The sequence below is a fragment of the Tamandua tetradactyla genome, chromosome 12 (genome assembly GCF_023851605.1).
Source record: "Tamandua tetradactyla isolate mTamTet1 chromosome 12, mTamTet1.pri, whole genome shotgun sequence".
NCBI classification, from domain to species: Eukaryota; Metazoa; Chordata; class Mammalia; order Pilosa; family Myrmecophagidae; genus Tamandua; species Tamandua tetradactyla.
Window position 1 is genome coordinate 159,581 of NC_135338.1, and position 19,720 is coordinate 179,300.

At 38.7% G+C, this 19,720-nt stretch overlaps 1 protein-coding gene across 12 annotated transcripts in view; it reads left to right on the forward strand.

Annotated features, from left to right (window-relative positions):
• The window catches only part of LOC143651698 (coiled-coil domain-containing protein 170-like), a 72,385-nt gene that overhangs the window by 23,703 nt on the left and 28,962 nt on the right, over positions 1 to 19,720 (forward strand). For all 12 annotated transcript variants that reach the window (XM_077122400.1, XM_077122406.1, XM_077122408.1 and 9 more), the window contains one exon: positions 13,080 to 13,336. In XM_077122400.1, the coding sequence (XP_076978515.1) occupies positions 13,080 to 13,336 (257 nt within the window). The remainder of the gene's footprint in view (positions 1 to 13,079; positions 13,337 to 19,720) is intronic.

Sequence of the window (19,720 nt, forward strand, 5' to 3'; positions counted from 1 at the left end):
AATGTCAGTTCATATCAGTGAGACCATACAGTATTTGTCCTTTTGTTTCTGGCTAATCACACTCAGCATAATGTCCTTAAGGTCCATTCATGTTGTTACATACTTCATAACTTTATTCTGTCTTACAGCTGCATAATATTCCATCTTATGTAAATGTCACAGTTTAGTCAACTGTCTGTTGATGGACATTTTGACTGTTTCCATCTCTTGGTAATTGTTAATAATGCTGCTATAAACATTGGTGTGTAAATGTCCATTTGTGTCCTTGGCCTTGTGTCCTTTGAGTAGAGACAGCATATAAATGGGTCCTGTTTTTTAATCCATTCTGCCAGACTGTGTCTTTTGATTGGAGAGTTTAATCCATTAACATTCAGTGTTATTACTGCATGGGTAGTACTTTCTTCTATTTTGCCTTCTGGATTTTTTGTGTCATATCTAATTTTCCTTCTTTTTACCTTTACTCATACTCTTCCTTTCTACACTCTTCTCCACACCTCTCTCTTCTGTCTTTGTATCTGTCTCTAGTGTTTCCTTTAGTATTTCTTGCAGAGCTGGTCTCTTGGTCACAAATTCTCTCAGTGATTTTTTGTCTGAAAATGTTTTAATTTCTCCCTCATTTTTGAAGGACAGTTTTGCTGGATATAGAATTCTTGGTTGGCAGTTTTTCTCTTTTAATAATTTAAATATATTATCCCACAGTCTTCTCGCCTCCATGGTTTCTGCTGAGAGATCTGTGCATAGTCTTATTGGGCTTCCCTTGTATGTGATGGATTGCTTTTCTCTTGCTGCTTTCAAGATCCTCTCTTTCTCTTTGACCTCTGACATTCTGATTAGTAAATGTCTTGGAGTATGTCTATTTGGATCTGTTCTCTTTGGGGTACGCTGCACTTCTTGGATCTGTAATTTTAAGTCTTTCATAAGAGTTGGAAAATTTTCAGTGATAATTTCCTCCATTAGTTTTTCTCCTCCTTTTCCCTTCTCTTCTCCTTCTGGGACACTCACAACACGTATATTCATGCACTTCATATTGTCTTTCAATTCCCTGAGTCCCTGCTCATATTTTTCCATTTTTTTCCTATAGTTTCTGTTTCTTGTCAGATTTCAGATGTTCCGTCCTCCAGTTCAGAAATCCTATGTTCTGTCTCTCGAAATCTACCATTGTAGGTTTCCATTGTTTTTTTTATCTCTTCTACTGTCTTTCATTCCCATAAGTTCTGTGATTTGTTTTTTCAAACTTTCAGTTTCTTCTTTTTGTTCTTTCCTTGCCTTCTTTATATCCTCCCTCAATTCATTGATTTGGTTTTTGATGAGGTTTTCCATGTCTGTTCATACATTCTGAATTAATTGTTTCAGCTCCTGTATGTCATTTGAATTGTTGGTTTGTTCCTTTGACTGGGCCATATCTTCAATTTTCTTAGTGTGATTTGTTATTTTTTGCTGGCATCTAGGCATTTAATTACCTTAATTAGTTTATTCTGGAGATTGCTTTCACTTCTTTTATCTAGGGTTTTCTTGCTGGATGAATTTGTCGTCTATCTGTTCTTTGACATTCCATTCAGCTTTATCTGGACCTTTAGCTTAAATTTGTTTAACAGAGGAGAATTTTTCTGTTCTTGTTTTCTTGTTTCTTGCCCTGCTTGTGTGGTGCCTTCCCCCTCCCTCCACACCTAGGAGGGTCTACTTAGATATTATAGACCCCAGCCGGATTTTCCCAGACCAAACTGGCCTCCTATCAGGAGGAAAGAGTCACCTGCATCGGTTTTCCCTGAGGGTGAGACCCAGCAGATTGAAAGACTTTCCTGTGAAGTCTCTGGACTCTGTTTTTCTTATCCTGCCCTGTGTGTGGTGCTTGTCTGACTGCAGGTCCCACCAGCATAACCCACCAGATGTGGTACCTTTAACTTTGGCAGGCTCTCCCTGCTGGGGGCGTGGTGGAGACAGAGGAGAGGTTGTAGGCTGGTTTTAATGGCTTCAAATTACCAAGCCCTGGTGTCTGAATTCCTTGATGGAGGGCTTCCACCTGGGTTGGGCTTCACCCCTCCCCTGGGGAAGGCACAGGCTCCAGACAAGCCCCCAAAAGAGCTCACTTCTGCCTATGCCTGGGGCAGTTGCAGCCTGAAAAGTCCTGCTGCTGTATCCAGAGGCAGTCAAACCTTTGTAGATACACAGCCACAAAAACCTGTGTTTCCTTCTCTTTTTTCTCCCTTTTTCTGTCAGTCCTGCCCCCTTGGCGCTGGGGCAAAAATGAGCAACCTCCGCTTTGCTCAGGTTCACCTAAGTTGGGGCCTATTTTTAGTAGTCAGAATTTGTTGATTAGTTCCACAATTGGCGTTTGATTGTGCCCAGTCCCTGCTGCTGGTAAAGTCCTTTCCTTTCCCCTCTGGGAAGCGGCCTGTGGGGGAGCGGCGCTGGCCACTGCAGCTTTGGGAACTCACAGTTCGGTGTGGGGGGGAGGGTGCTCGCAGCCGGTCCAGCTGGTCCAGACTGGGGTATGCTGTGTGTCTGGTCACTGACGTGGCCCCAGGAGCTGTTCTGTACTGTTTCTTGTTATTTAGTAGTTGTTCTGGAGGACGAACTAAAACGTGCATGTTGTTAAGCCGCCATCTTGACCCGGAAGCCACTTATCAGGAATAGAGTTTTAACCCAACATTTGTTAAGGTTCTGCCACGTGTAAAGTACTTAAAAGAAGCACTTGTGTTTGTGTGTGGGGTGGGGGTAGGCATAGAAAAATCAACAGCCCTCATCCTCAAGAAAATTAGAAAGTGGGAAGACAGACACAAACAATGAGAGAAAACACAACGGGAGGTATGAATGCCTGGGGTTTCAAGTATAAGATATGCTCCTTGGAGATACTGGCAGTTAAGGTGAGGTTTGAAAGATATAAAGGATTTTACAGAGATTGAAGGGAAGAGTGTAGGGCTGTAAAAGTAGATTGGACCTAATGGAGGAACTAGAATCACATGCTATGTGAGTTTGTAGTCAATAAGGAATCATCCCAGCTTTTGAGGAGAGGAGTGATATAAGATCTGAGGTGACAGCTGAGGGCAGAATTAGATAGCCTTCACGTGTGTTCTTGGGGCATTCTGTTCATATAATATTATTGTATGTATTAGGGTTTATTCTAAGGGTTTTCAAATTGGTTTCTCTGGCCAAGCTTGGAAACTCTTGAGAGTTCTTAATCATCTTTGGATCCTGAAAGCCTAGCACATCCCTGGAACATAGAAAACATTAAAACTTATCTGTAGAATGAATTAAACGATGGCTTAGATACATGCAAAATTGGAACAGGGAGAAAATTGTAGCAGCACAAAGACAAAGGCAGCGGGCCTGGGAAGGAAGGGGCGGATATGAAAGACAGTGTCAAAAACATAGCAGAGATCAAGTTAGCAGACTGGAGCAGAGAGGATAAAGAAAAAGATGAATCAAGGATGACTCTGGTTTCATTAATGTTTTTTATAAAAAATATAAATGAATTTAAAACTTTCCACTTATGAAATATTTGATCTTATTTTTTAAAAAGGTATTTCTAGATAGATGTTTCAATAGAATATTTCAACTATTATTCTAAGGAAATTATTTTACAATTAAATATACATGTCTTAAAATAGGATCTGATCTGTAATGTGCATACAAAGCAAATCATATATTTTGATAATGGAGACTGATGAATGCCCAAAGGGAGAGCCTTGAGGTGCTCAAGAATTATATATTTTATAGCTCCTTTACAATTGCTAAAACTAGGAATGAAAAATTGCTCTCATGAAAAGATAAGAAAAGCAAATATATGTGATTCTAGTGTTTAACAGAAGTTCAAATATTTCAAAGCATTTTATTATCAAATGATGTTATGTGAGACAGTAGTCTCTCCTTTTCTCTATAGAGAATTTGGCTAAGTTTCTTATTTTACTAATCATTGTAGTTTATTCTAAGCAGTTGTATGCTGTAATTTTTAAAAAGTCTCCTGTCCACACTGCTTCAGACATTAAAATTGATTTCAGAATTTTGCCATAATGGCCTCAAAAACTTGATTTCAGATTGAGTCATTTACCATTTTCTCTATAGCAGAAAGGCTGCAATTACTCTACGAGATCATTTAAGGCTGTAACCTCTACAGCAGCTGTTAATATGACTATTTTTGAGGAAATGGAATGATATTTTTTAAAAGAAGATTGGTCATTTGTAGGAAATGGAATCAAAAAGCACTCTAAGTGCTTTTGTATCAAACTGTATTCATATAAAACTGGAGTTTAGTTTTCTCTCTGTTATAATAATGCAGATTGTTAGTTTACTCTTAAGAGAAAGTCATAAAAGCTTTTCTTAACCATCTTGAGTATTCTGTCTAAAAAACAAAGGTTCTATGTCATAGCAGAATAATATCCTTGTTGATGTTTTTGTTGACCTTATCACCCTTTAATTTAGAAAATGTCTTCTCACTTTTAAAGGAACTAAGTCTTTTTCTTACAATCCTATTAGCTGCTATTTTACTATTTCTTATAACTTTAGTTAAATAAGAAACCAGTTATTGTCTTACAGTAACCCATTTTCCTGTTTAAAAATGCTAACCTAACAACTTTTGACACTTTGCCCTCCCTAAATCTAACCCCTAAACGACATCTTTTCCTTTCAAATTATTGCAAAGGATTTGTTCTTCCACCTTGTCAAAGTAATGTGCTAAGGAACTTCCGGGGAGATGGCCAATTAGAGGAGGTTGAGATTAGCCCTGCTCCATGGAAAAGTTAGAGAAGGGACAGGAGGGTGACTGAGGCAGCAATTCAGGGGTGCGGCTGACCTGGGAGAGCCTTCTGCACCACATGGGGCAGCCCTGGTTGCAGAGGCCGAGGAGCTGAGAGGCAGAAAGCTGGAGCCTTGTGCCGAGGCCCAGAGCCCACGGGAGTGCACGCACAGGATTGGGGGACTGGTAGGCATAATGCTGACCTCCTGCCACAGCTCTACGCATGTGCACAAAGGGCCCCATGCCCCTAGACCGGCGCACACCAGGGTTACATCCCCCAGACCAGTGTGCCTGCACAGCTACATCCTCCCTGGCTGCTGGGCACCCACATTCACAAGCATCAGCGTAACATCCCCAACCTGCACCTAGACCTACCCTGAAACAAATCATCATGCTGAGTATCTCACCCCATGCCCTGCTCCCTGCTGTACAACCACAAGGTTCACTGTTAACACTTTCCCATGTTTTAACCTCTAAAGCTAATGCTCTTTTATAATGTCCAGTAAAACGAAATTGTCTTTCATTTTTTCCTATCTTTATTTTGATCCTACTCTCAGAATCACATGCAACCTATTAAGAAATATGATTAACAAACTAGATTAACAGTTAATAGTCAATGGGGAGGGATCCAAGATGGCGTCTTAGTAAGGTACATGCGTCTTAGTTCCTCCGACTCCAAATCAACTAATAGGTGAACAGAAACAGTACAAAACAACTCCTGGGGCTACAGCAGGGAATGGACACACAGCGTAACCAAGTCTGGGCTGGCTAGTCTGACTGCGAAACTCAGCTGCGGTGAGTGAGATCCCCGAGCGGCGGGCGATTTCCCGAGCAGCCGCAGCTGCAGCAGTCCGAGCTAATCCCTCCCTCCTTCCGGGGCTGACTGAGAGACTCGGAGAGACAAGCTTCCCAGCCAAGGCGGCCGGCGCCACACTTTTGCGGGCGTCTTCGAGTCCGCGACTACAAGTCTCGGACCAGAGGGCTATCCAAAGTCTGGGCTGGCAAGTCTGATTCCGAGTCTTGGCTGCGGCGAGACCCCCGAGCGGCCGCAGCTGCGGCGGTCCGAGCTAATCCCTTCCTCCCTCCGGGGCTGGCTGAGAGACTCGGAGAGACAAGCTTCCCAGCCAAGGCGGCCGGCGCCACACTTTTGCGGGCGGCTTCGAGTCCGCGACTACAAGTCTCGGATCAGAGGGCTATCCAAAGTCTGGGCTGGCAAGTCTGATTGCGAGACTTGGCTGCGGCGAGACCCCCAAGCGGCCGCAGCTGCGGCGGTCCGAGCTAATCCCTCCCTCCTTCCCGGGCCGGCTGAGAGTATCGGAGAAGTAAGTTCCCCAAGCCAAGGCAGGCGGCGCCCTTCTTTTGCGGGCGGCTTCGAGTCTCGGCTTTAAGTCCGCGGCTACGAGTCCCGGATCAGAGGGCTATTCAAAGTCTGGGCTGGCTAGACTGACTGCGAGACTCGGCTGCAGTGAGACGCCCGAGCGGCGTGCGATCTCCCGATCAGCGGCAGCTGCGGTGGTCCGAGCTACTCCCTCCCCCCTTTTCGGGCCGGCTGAGAGTATTGGAGAAGCAAGTTTCCCAAGCCGAGGCAGGTGGCACCCCTCTTTTGCGGGCGGCTCCGAGTCTCTGCTTCGAGTCCGCGGATACGAGTCTCAGATAGGAGGGCTATCCAAGCCGCGGAAGCCCCCCCCCACGGGAGGCTTCCTGGTCCGGTGGGGAATCCCCCAGGCCCGCTGCGGCCCGCAACCAGCCACAGGGTCCCCTCAAGCCGCGGCAGCTGACGCCCCCACCACGCGCGGCCCCTGAACCAACGGAGAGATTTGGATCCGAAAGCCCCAGGCCACGGAGATCGGTGACTGGGGGAGACCCATTCCAAACACTTGAGACAAACGTGTGCCACGTGCGCCACGTACTGGGCAAGATAAGAAAAACAGATCCCAGAGATTTCACAGAAAAATCTTACAACCTTGCTGGGTCCAACACCCAGAGAAATCTGAATAAATGCCCAGACGCCAGCAGCAGAAGATAACTGTCCACGCTCAAAAGATTGAGAATATGGCCCAGTCAAAGGAACAAACCAATATCTCAAATGAGACACAAGAGCTGAGACAACTAATCCTGAATATACAAACAGAAATGGAAAACCTCTTCAAAAATGAAATCGATAAATTGAGGGAGGACATGAAGAGGACATGGGCTGAACATAAAGAAGAAATAGAAAAACTGAAAAAACAAATCGCAGAACTTATGGAAGTGAAGGATAAAGTAGCAAACATAGAAAAAATAATGGATAGTTACAATGATAGATTTAAAGAGACAGAAGATAGAATTAGTGATTTGGAGGATGGAACATCTGAATTCCAAAAAGAAACAGAAACTATAGGGAAAAGAATGGAGAAATTTGAACAGGGTATCAGAGAACTCAAGGACAATATGAACCGCACAAATATACGTGTTGTGGGTGTCCCAGAAGGAGAAGAGAAGGGAAAAGGAGGAGAAAACTAATGGAAGAAATTTTCACTGAAAATTTCCCAACTCTTATGAAAGACCTAAAATTACAGATCCAAGAAGTGCAGCGCACCCCAAAGAGATTAGACCCAAATAGGCGTTCTCCAAGATACTTACTAGTTAGAATGTCAGAGGTCAATGAGAAAGAGAGGATCTTGAAAGCCGCAAGAGAAAAACAATCCATCACATACAAGGGAAACCCAATAAGACTATGTGTAGATTTCTCAGCAGAAACCATGGAAGCTAGAAGACAGTGGGATGATATATTTAAAATACTAAAAGAGAAAAACTGCCAACCAAGACTCCTATATCCAGCAAAATTATCCTTCAAAAATGAGGGAGAAATTAAAACATTCTCAGACAAAAAGTCACTGAAAGAATTCGTGACCAAGAGACCAGCTCTGCAAGAAATACTAAAGGGAGCATTAGAGTCAGATACAAAAGGACAGAAGAGAGAGATATGGAAAAGAGTGTAGAAAGAAGGAAAATCAGATATGATATATATAATACAAAAGGCAAAATGTTAGAGGAAAATATTATCCAAACAGTAATAACACTAAATGTCAATGGACTGAATTCCCCAATCAAAAGACATAGATTGGCAGAATGGATTAAAAAACAGGATCCTTCTATATGCTGTCTACAGGAAACACATCTTAGACCCAAAGATAAATATAGGTTGAAAGTGAAAGGTTGGGAAAAGATATTTCATGCAAATAACAACCAGAAAAGAGCAGGAGTGGCTATACTAATATCCAACAAATTAGACTTCAAATGTAAAGCAGTTAAAAGAGACAAAGAAGGACACTATATACTAATAAAAGGAACAATTAAACAAGAAGACATAACAATCATAAATATTTACGCACCGAACCAGAATGCCCCAAAATACGTGAGGAATACACTGCAAACACTGAAAAGGGAAATAGACTCATATACTATAATAGTTGGAGACTTCAACTCACCACTCTCATCAAGGGACAGAACATCTAGACAGAAGATCAACAAAGAAATAGAGAATCTGAATATTACTATAAATGAACTAGACTTAATAGACATTTATAGGACATTACATCCCACAACAGCAGGATACACCTTTTTCTCAAGTGCTCATGGATCATTCTCAAAAATAGACCATATGCTGGGTCACAAAGCAAGTCTTAACAAATTTAAAAAGATTGAAATCTTACCCAACACTTTCTCGGACCATAAAGGAATGATGTTGGAAATCAATAATAGGCAGAGTGCCAGAAAATTCACAAATACGTGGAGGCTCAACAACACACTCCTAAACAACGAGTGGGTCAAAGAAGAAATTGCTAGAGAAGTTAGCAAATACCTCGAGGCGAATGAAAATGAAAACACAACATATCAAAACTTATGGGACGCAGCAAAGGCAGTGCTAAGAGGGAAATTTATTGCTCTAAATGCCTATATCAGAAAAGAAGAAAAGGCAAAAATTCAGGAATTAACTATCCATTTGGAAGAACTGGAGAAAGAACAGCAAGCTAACCCCAAAGCAAGCAAAAGGAAAGAAATAACAAAGATTAGAGCACAAATAAATGAAATTGAAAACATGAAAACAATAGAGAAAATCAATAAGGCCAGAAGTTGGTTCTATGAGAAAATCAATAAGATTGATGGGCCCTTAGCAAGATTGACAAAAAGAAGAAGAGAGAGGATGCAAATAAATAAGATCAGAAATGGAAGAGGAGACATAACTACTGACCTCACAGAAATAAAGGAGGTAATAACAGGATACTATGAACAACTTTACGCTAATAAATACAACAATTTAGAGGAAATGGACGGGTTCCTGGAAAGACATGAACAACCAACTTTGACTCAAGAAGAGATAGATGATGTCAACAAACCAATCACAAGTAAAGAAATTGAATTAGTCATTCAAAAGCTTCCTAAAAAGAAAAGTCCAGGACCAGATGGCTTCACATGTGAATTCTACCAAATGTTCCAGAAAGAATTAGTACCAACTCTCCTCAAACTCTTCAAAAAAATCGAAGTGGAGGGAAAACTACCTAACTCATTCTATGAAGCCAACATTACCCTCATACCAAAACCAGGCAAAGATATTACAAGAAAAGAAAACTACAGGCCGATCTCTCTAATGAATATTGATGCAAAAATCCTCAATAAAATTCTAGCAAATCGTATCCAACAACACATTAAAAGAATTATTCATCATGACCAAGTAGGATTCATCCCAGGTATGCAAGGATGGTTCAACATAAGAAAATCAATTAATGTAATACACCATATCAACAAATTAAAGCAGAAAAATCACATGATCATCTCAATTGATGCAGAGAAGGCATTTGACAAGATTCAACATCCTTTCCTGTTGAAAACACTTCAAAGGATAGGAATACAAGGGAACTTCCTTAAAATGATAGAGGGAATATATGAAAAACCCACAGCTAATATCATCCTTAATGGGGAAAAATTGAAAACGTTCCCCCTAAGATCAGGAACAAGACAAGGATGTCCACTATCACCACTATTATTCAACATTGTGTTGGAGGTTCTAGCCAGAGCAATTAGACAAGAAAAAGAAATACAAGGCATCAAAATTGGAAAGGAAGAAGTAAAACTATCACTGTTTGCAGACGATATGATACTATACATCGAAAACCCGGAAAAATCCACAACAAAACTACTAGAGCTAATAAATGAGTACAGCAAAGTAGCAGGTTACAAGATCAACATTAAAAAATCTGTAGCATTTCTATACACTAGCAATGAACAAGCGGAGGGGGAAATCAAGAAACGAATCCCATTTACAATTGCAACTAAAAGAATAAAATACCTAGGAATAAATTTAACTAAAGAGACAAAAGACCTATACAAAGAAAACTACAAAAAACTGCTAAAAGAAATCACAGAAGACCTAAACAGATGGAAGGGCATACCATGTTCATGGATTGGAAGACTAAATATAGTTAAGATGTCAATCCTACCTAAATTGATTTACAGATTCAATGCAATACCAATCAAAATCCCAACAACTTATTTTTCAGAAATAGAAAAAACAATAAGCAAATTTATCTGGAAGGGCAGGGTGCCCCGAATTGCTAAAAACATCTTGAGGAAAAAAAACGAAGCAGGAGGTCTTGCGCTGCCAGACTTTAAGGCATATTATGAAGCCACAGTGGTCAAAACAGCATGGTATTGGCATAAAGATAGATATATCGACCAATGGAATCGAATAGAGTGCTCAGATATAGACCCTCTCATCTATGGTCATTTGATCTTTGATAAAGGAGTCAAGCCAACTCACCTGGGACAGAACAGTCTCTTCAATAAATGGTGCCTAGAGAACTGGATATCCATATGCAAAAGAATGAAAGAAGACCCATATCTCACACCCTATACAAAAGTTAACTCAAAATGGATCAAAGATCTAAACATTAGGTCTAAGACCATAGAACAGTTAGAGGAAAATGTAGGGAGATATCTTATGAATCTTACAATTGGAGGCGGTTTTATGGACCTTACACCTAAAGCAAGAGCACTGAAGAAGGAAATAAATAAATGGGAACTCCTCAAAATTAAACACTTTTGTGCATCAAAGAACTTCATCAAGAAAGTAGAAAGACAGCCTACACAATGGGAATCAATATTTGGAAACGACATATCAGATAAAGTTCTAGTATCCAGAATTTATAATGAGATTGTTCAACTCAACACAAAAAGATAGCCAACCCAATTACAAAATGGGAAAAAGACTTGAATAGACACCTCTCAGAGGAGGAAATACAAATGGCCAAAAGACACATGAAGAGATGCTCAATGTCCCTGGCCATTAGAGAAATGCAAATCAAAACCACAATGAGATATCATCTCACACCCACCAGAATGGCCATTATCAACAAAACAGAAAATGACAAGTGCTGGAGAGGATGCGGAGAAAGAGGCACACTTATCCACTGTTGGTGGGAATGTCAAATGGTGCAACCACTGTGGAAAGCAGTTTGGCGGTTCCTCAAAAAGCTGAATATAGAATTGCCATACGACCCAGCAATACCATTGCTGGGAATCTACTCAAAGGAATTAAGGGCAAAAACTCAAACAGACATTTGCACACCAATGTTTATAGCAGCGTTATTTACAATTGCAAAGAGATGGAAACAGCCAAAATGTCCATCAACAGACGAGTGGCTAAACAAACTGTGGTATATACGTACGATGGAATATTATGCAGCGTTAAGACAGGATAAACTTATGAAGCATGTAATAACATGGATGGACCTAGAAAACATTATGCTGAGTGAGTCTAGCCAAAAGCTAAAAGACAAATACTGTATGGTCCCAATGATGTGAATGGACACTCGAGAATAAACTTGGAATATGTCATTGGTAACAGAGTTCAGCAGGAGTTAGAAACAGGGTAAGATAATGGGTAATCGGAGCTGATGGAATACAGACGGTGCAATAGGACTAGATACAAAAACTCAAAAATGGACAGTACAATAATACCTAATTGTAAAGTAATCATGTTAAAATACTGAACGAAGCTGCATCCGAGCTATAGGTTTTTGTTTTGTTTTGTTTTGTTTGTTTTGTTCTTATTATTATTACTTTTATTTTTTTCTCTATATTAACATTCTATATCTTTTTCTGTTATAATGCTAGTTCTTCTAAACTGATGCAAATGTACTAAGAAACGATGATCATGCATCTATGTGATGTTTGTTAAGAATTACTGATTGCATATGTAGAATGGTATGACGTCTAAAAAAAAAAAAAATGGTCAGCACAATACTGCCTAATTGTAATGTAATTATCTTGGAACGCTGAATGAAGCTGCATCTGATCTATAGTTTTTTTTTTGTTTGTTTGTTTTCTCTTATATATTTTTGTACTTATTATTTTTATTTGTGTTTTCTCTCTGTGTTATCACTTTATTTCTTTTTCTGTTGTAGTGCTATTTCTTTCTCTAAATCGATGCATATGTAGTGAGAAATGTTGACCATACACCTATGTGATGATATTAAGAATTACTGATTGCATATGTAGAATGGATTGATTTCTATTGTTGTGTTAGTTAATTTTTTTAATTAATAAAAAAAAAAGAGGAAATAAAAAAAAAATAGTCAATGGGCACTAGAATGTAGCTGTACCTTGATTTTTCTTCATCTAATTTACTTTGTTCACTAATCAGACACTTCAAAAATGCCTTTTTACTCAGGTAAATTGCACCAATTCCTAATTCCATAATTCTAACAGGAAAAATAAACCAAATACTTGATGCTTTGGGCCATAGACATTTTACTTCAACATATATGCTAAAGGGCAATGAAGGGCAGACCTTTAAAATGCTACCCAAAGATTAATCCATCACCTCACAGCAGCAGCAGCCCCTGTTCTCCCAGCAGTACTTCCTGGCATCTTCCTCAGACAGCAGCCTGTGCTGGCTCTCCTGTGTCATTTCCCTTCCACAAACCATCACTCTTTCCTCCCTTTACAACTGACTTTATGATCTCTTCTTTCCTTTATTTGCCTTTTAAAAATATGTAGACAAAGGGCACGGGTGGATCAGTGGTAGAATGCTAGCCTTTCATGTGGGAGACCGAGGTTTGATTCCCGGAGCATACAATCCCCCCCCCCCGAAAAATATATATACACATGTAGACAGTTTCAGTCTTGCTTAATTTTTTTGGCTCTCTTCTCCACCCATTTCTCTGATGAGCACAAATAAGGAACCAAGTGGTATAAGCACAAACCCTCCTTAGAAGAAAGGATTGTGAACATATTTTTTTTAAATCATAATTCAAATATAAATAGTAATAAATAATTTAAAGTAGCATTTCGCCTTTCTCTTTAGGTCAGGAATCTTCAAAACAAACTTCTCATTAAAGAAACTTCATTGCAAGAAATGAAGTCTGAACTAAAAAGTTACAAAGAAAATAATGCACAACAATCTTACCAGATAATGTCCCTCAAATATGATATCAAGGACTTACAGGAACTTAATGCTTCTCTAACAAGAATAAAGACTTTGAAAAATACCAATATTCAGATTCTTGAAAGAGGCAACTTGGATTTAACTGAGCGAATTTTGGAACTAGAAAACCGTGTAAGGTAGGGATTCTCTATTGTTTTCAAACGTCTCTTTTATAGCTTGCAATAGTGAATGTACTCTGTATGATTCATCACAGGATTTAAATCTAGAAGAATTTCACTTAATAACTGACCCAACATTACTAAATTTTGTAAAAATATTTTTTATCAAGATATAATTCACATACCATAAAATTCACCCTTTTAAGCGGGCAGTTCAGAGGTAGTGCAACCATCACCATCATCTAATTTCAGAACATTTTTATCATTCCCAAGAGAAACTCCATAGAATATGTAGGCTTTTGTGTCTGGGTACTTTCACTTAGCATAGTGTTTTCAAGGATCATACATGTTATTGCATGTATCAATACTTCATTACTTTAAAAAAAACTGAAGTAAATTCACATAACATAAATGAACTATTTTAAAGAGAACAGTTCATTGGCATTTAATACCTTTACAGTGTTGTGCAACAACCATCTCTTCATATTTCCAAGACATTTTCATCACCCCAAAAGGAAACCCCTACTCAGCAAGCAATTATTCCTCGTATGCCCTCCCTACAGCCCCTCTCAAACCACTAATCTGCCTTGTTTCTCTACAAATGTGCCTATTCTGGACATTACATATAGATGGAGTCACACAATATAGGACCTTTTATATCTGGCATCTTTTATGTAGCATGTTTTTGAAATTCATCCAAGTTGAAGCATGTACCAGTACATCATTCCTTTTTATAGTTGAATAATATTCCATTGTATATATGTGCCACATTTTATCCATTCATCCATTGATGGGCACATGAACTGTTTCCATCTTTTTGCTATTGTAAATAGGGATACTATGAATATACATATACTTGTTTGAGTACCTGCTTTCAGTCTTTTGGGTATATACCTAGGAATGGGATTGCTATGTCATGTGGTATGTTTGTTTGAAAATATTATGTACCCCAGAAAAGCCAGGTTCTAATCCTGATCCAATCTTGTATTCCTCAAAAGAGGAAATATTTTGGAGAAACCTCAGAAATGACAGAGCTAACACAGACACAGATGTCTGGAGATGCTTGGAATGCCAACAAAGAGAGGAAATGCCTAGAAATGGGTGGAACCCAGCAGATGTTGCCATATACCTTTCCACGAGATGCTAAGAAGCCACAACTCAGAGTTGTTTTCCAGAGAAGCTAAGTGAACACCCACAGACACAGAGAAGAAATACCTGACATCAGAAGCTGGAAGCAATGGAATCAGCAACAAGGACCAGCCTGCCACGTGCCTTCCCAGCTGACAAAGGTTTCCCGCCATGTCCCTTTCCAGCTGTCAAAGTGTTCCCGACAGCATTAGCCTTTCTTGAGTGAAGGTAACCTCTTGTTGGTGCCTTAATTTGGATATTTTCATGGCCTGGGAACAGTAAACTTGTAACACAATAAATTCCCTTTCAAACACTTTTCCATTTCTGGTATATTGCATTCAGGCAGCTTATCAAAAATACATATGGTATTTCTATTTAACTTTTTAAGGAACCACCGAACTGTTTTCCAAAGTGGTTTCACAATTTTATATTTCCATCAGCAATAAATGAGAATTGCAATTTGCCACATTCTTGCCAATACTTATTATTTTCCTTTAAAAAAAAAAGTTATAACCATCCTCTTGATTGTGAAGTGGTATCTCATTGTGTTTTTTATTTGAATTTTCCTAATAACTAAAGACACTGAGCATCTTTTCACGTGCTTATCTTCTTTGGAGAAATGTCTATTTGGGTACTTTGCCAATTTTTAAAATATTTTTATTGATAAAACAATGTACAAGCACATACATTCTTAACATACAAACATTCCATACATGGTGTACAATCAATGGCTCACAATATCATCACATAGTTGTATATTCATCACCATGATCATTTTTTAGAACATTTACATCACTCCAGAAAAAGAAATAAAAAGAAAAAACTCATACATACCATACCCCTTACTCCTCCCTCTCATTGACCACTAGTAATTCCATCTACCCTATATATATATATATATATATATATATATATATATCTTTTAATTTTAACATTTGTTCCCCCTATTATTTATTTATTTTTAATCCATATGTTTTACTGTCTATATTGTAGCTAAAAGGAGCATCAGACGCAAAGTTTTCACAATCACACAGTCACATTATGAAAGCTATATCATAATACAATCATCTTCAAGAAACATGCTTTGCCAATTTTTAAATTGGGTTGTTTGTCTTTCTGTTTTTGAATTATAACACTTCTTTATATGTTCTGGATAATATATCTTTTATGATATGGTTTCCAAATATTTATTCCCATTCTATAAGTTTTCTTTTCATTCTCTTGATAATGTCTTTTTTTCCTTTTTATTGTGGTAACATATATACAACACAAAATTTGCCATTTGAACTACTTTCATGCATACAATTCAATGTTATTAATTACATTCAAAATTTTGTGTTACTATCACCACCATCCATTACCAAAAATGTTTCATTACCCCAACAGAAAATGTGTACCTATTAAACAATAACTCCCCATTCTGACCCCCCCCCCGCCACTATCACCACACCCTGGTAAACTGTAATCTACTTTCTGTCTCTATGAATTTACTTAATATAGGTATTTCATATAAGTGAGATCATAATATTTGTCCTTTTTTATCTGGCTAAATCAATTATCATGATAGCTTCAAAAAATGTTTCTATGTTGTAACATGTATCAGAACTTCATTTCTTTTTTGGCTGGATAATATTCTGTTGTATGTATATGCTACATTTAGTTTACCCATTCATTCATTAACATACACTTGGGTTGCTCCCATCTTTTGGAAATTGTGAATAATGCCACTATGAACATTGGTGTACAGGTACCTATTCAAGTTGCTGCTTTCAGTTCTTTGGGGTTTATACTTAACAGTGGATTTGCTGGGTCGTATGGTCATTCTACGTTTAACTTTCTGAGTATTAGAAAGAAAGCCATACCTGAAAGAGAATAAATGCTCACCTGATAATGTAGAAGAAAAGAATTTATTCACAATGTTGCGAGAATGGGCACCCAACCAAATGTGGTGGCTGGCACACCAAGCAATAGAATGCCACAAATTTTATACCTGAAACCTAGCACGTAGGTCCCTCCCCTGTTTCTCTGCTGATTGGATCCTCCAGTGGTTACAGTCTATCCAAATAGTCTAATTAATTCAAATCTCCTGCCGTGGGTTCCTGCTCTTGATTACACTTTACATTTCAGTGACCCTGGCTGTTACTTACTTAAACTAGTTTTTTTTAACCTATATAAATATTTGGCACTGATTCTAGGCTTGCATCAGAGGCCCTCTTCTTTCCCTGCCTGCAAGACCTGTCTGAGCCATTTTGCGGACCTTTGTTTAGTTAGTTCCATTTCTCTCATCCTGCAGCATCTTGTATGAAAGCTAAACTTAATTTTATTCTCAAATGACGAACTGCCAAACTGTCTTCCACAGTGGCTACACCATTTTACATTCCCACCAATAAGGTACTAGGTTCCTATTTCTCTACTTCCTAACCAATACTTGTTATTTTCCACTTAAAAAAATTATAGCCAGCCTAGTGGGGTGTGAAGTAGTTTTTTATTTTGATGAACTCCAATTTATGTGGAGGTTTTTTTTTTTTTTGCCCCTGCTTTCGTGTTATATCTAAGAATCCATTCCAAATCCAAGGTCATGAAAATCTTCCCTAATATTTTCTTCTAGGAGTTTTATGATTTTACCTCTTATGATTAGGTCATAGATCCACTTTGAGTTAATTTCTGTGTATGGTGTGAGTTAGGGGCCCAATTTCTTTTCTTTCCTTTCTTTCATTTTTTTTGCATGTGGAAATCCAGTTTTCCCAACATCATTTGTTGAAATGATTATTCCTTCACCATCGGATGGTCTTGGTACTCTTCTCAAAAATCAGTTGGCCATTGCTGTGTGGTTTTATTTTTGGACTCTCAGTAACTCCATTGGCCTATATAGCTACCCTTATGCCAGTATTTCATTACTGTGGCTTAGTGGTAAGCTTTGAAATCAGGAAGTTGTTTCTTTGTTCACTTCCAACTTTGTTCTTTTTCACGATTGTTTTGGCTATCTGGGGTCCCTTGCAATTCTTTATGAATTTCCATTTATGCAAAAAAGATTGTTGAAATTTTGATAGGTGTGGTAGCTAGGTTTAGGTGTTAGCCTGACCAGGTGCTGATGCCCCGTTGTTCTGTTTCTGTGAACTTAAGTCATCAGTATGTGAAATTCATCTATGGCTGATTGCATTCGCTGTCTGCTAGGCCGTGTGCCTTCTACAATGAGTGAGGTTTAATTTAATTAGCTGGAGGCTTAAAAGAGAGAGGTCAGAAGAGAGCTCAGCAGCTCAGCATACCTCATCTCAGCATTCGCAGCTCAGCCCAGACATTTGGAGATGCAGAAAGGAATCTCCCCAGGGAAGGCTGTTGGAACCCAGAAGCTAGGAGAGGAGGCCAGCAGATGTCGCTGTGTGCCTTCCATGTAACAGAGAGCCTCAGATGAAAGCTGGCTGCCTTTCTTCTGAAGAACTATAAATTTTTAACGAAATAAATCCCCTCATTAAAAGCCGATCCATCTCTGGTGTGCTGCATTCTGGCAGCTTTACTAAACTAGAACAATAGGGACTGCATTGAATCTGTAGATTGCTTTGGGTAGCATTGCTGTGTTAACAGTTTGCTTTTCAATCCATGAACATGGGATGCATTTCTGTTTATCTCTTCTTTAATTTTTTTCATAGTATTTCATAGTCGTCAGCATTCAAATCTTTCATTTCCTTGATTAAATTTATTACTAGGTGTATTATTCTTTTGGTTGATACTGTAAGTGGAATTTTTTCTTTTAATTTCATTTTCTGATTACTTATTATTGGTATATGGAAATATGATTGATTTTTTTTTGCCTGTGAACTTGATGAACTTGTTTAATAGTTCTAGTAGGCTTTTTCTTTGGATTCCTTAGAATTTTCTATATATAAGATCCTGTCATCTGCGAATAGAGATAATTTTACTTCTTCCCTTCCAATCTGGATTCCACTTATTGCTATTTCTTTCCTAAATGCTCTGGCTCAAACCTCCAGTACAATGATGAATGGCAGTTTCAAGAGCAGATATCCTTGTGTTGTTCCTGAACTTAGGACAGAATAATAATCTGTATGATATTAGCTGTGAATTTTTGTAAATGTCTTTTTCAGGAAAAGGAAATTCCTTTATATTTCTAGCTAGCTGAGTATTTCTATCATGAAAGTGTGTTTGATTTTGCCAAATGCTTTTCTGTGTTTATTGAGGTGATCATATCATTTCTGTCCTTTATTCAATTTTTAATTCTTAGACTTGTCCTACTTTGTTGGTGTACAGAGAGGATATTTTATCACATGCCCTTGTCTGATAAGAATAAAATCAAATAACTAATTTCTCTCCCATAATAACAGTTTAATAAGTCACACGATATGAAAAACTATTTTATTCAGATATGAATACTGTTGTAGAACATTTTCGTTCTATAATATTTATGTCAGCTCAATTGATAGGTTGAAGTTTCTTCTGGGAATTGCAGTCATTTTAAAAGAAAATAAATAGGAAACCGAGTGAGGAAACAAACCTGTGCTCAGTGTTTGTGATTGAATTGTATCCCCCAAAAAGGGCATGTACAGGTCCCAACCCCTGGTTGTGTGGGTATGAACCCATTTGTGAATAGGACCTGTGGAGATGTTTTTAGTTAAGATGTGCCCAAACTGAATGACAGTGGGCCTTAATCCAATATGGCTGAAGGCCTTATAAACAAAGGAAATTGGACACAAAGAAGAAGCCATGGGGGGCAGCCAGAAGTGAAAGTCAACGGAACCCAGAAGAGAAAAGAGAAGACACTGTCATGAGTATTGCCATGTGATACAAAAGCCAAAGAAGCCCAAAGATTTCCAGCCAGCCAGAAGATACTTGCCACTGGAGAAAACAAGCCTTCTAGTCTCTAAAACTGTGAATGAATAGATTCCTGTTGCTAAGCCAACCTTTTCTATATTTCAGCAGTGGGAAACTAAATCACTCAGACTGAAAAATTAGGTAAACTCAAAGGCCAGCAAGAGGGAGAGTAGGACGTCCTTTTCTTCTGGTTGTGCAAACATTGCCTGAAAACAGAAATCTGACAAAATTCAAGTGAAGATTAAAGCAATTCATCATCCAAGTATCTCAACAGTTATCTAGCACCTGAGGCTGGCCATAGCTTGACCAAAAGCTGAACAGGCATGGCAAACTCTTAAACATAATCTTGAATACAGCAGCAGAGAGAGGCTCTTGGGACCTTTGGTTTTTGTCTTTTACACTAAAGAGAAAGGTATCTGCATGGCATACTACTTTGTTTTGCTAATGCTG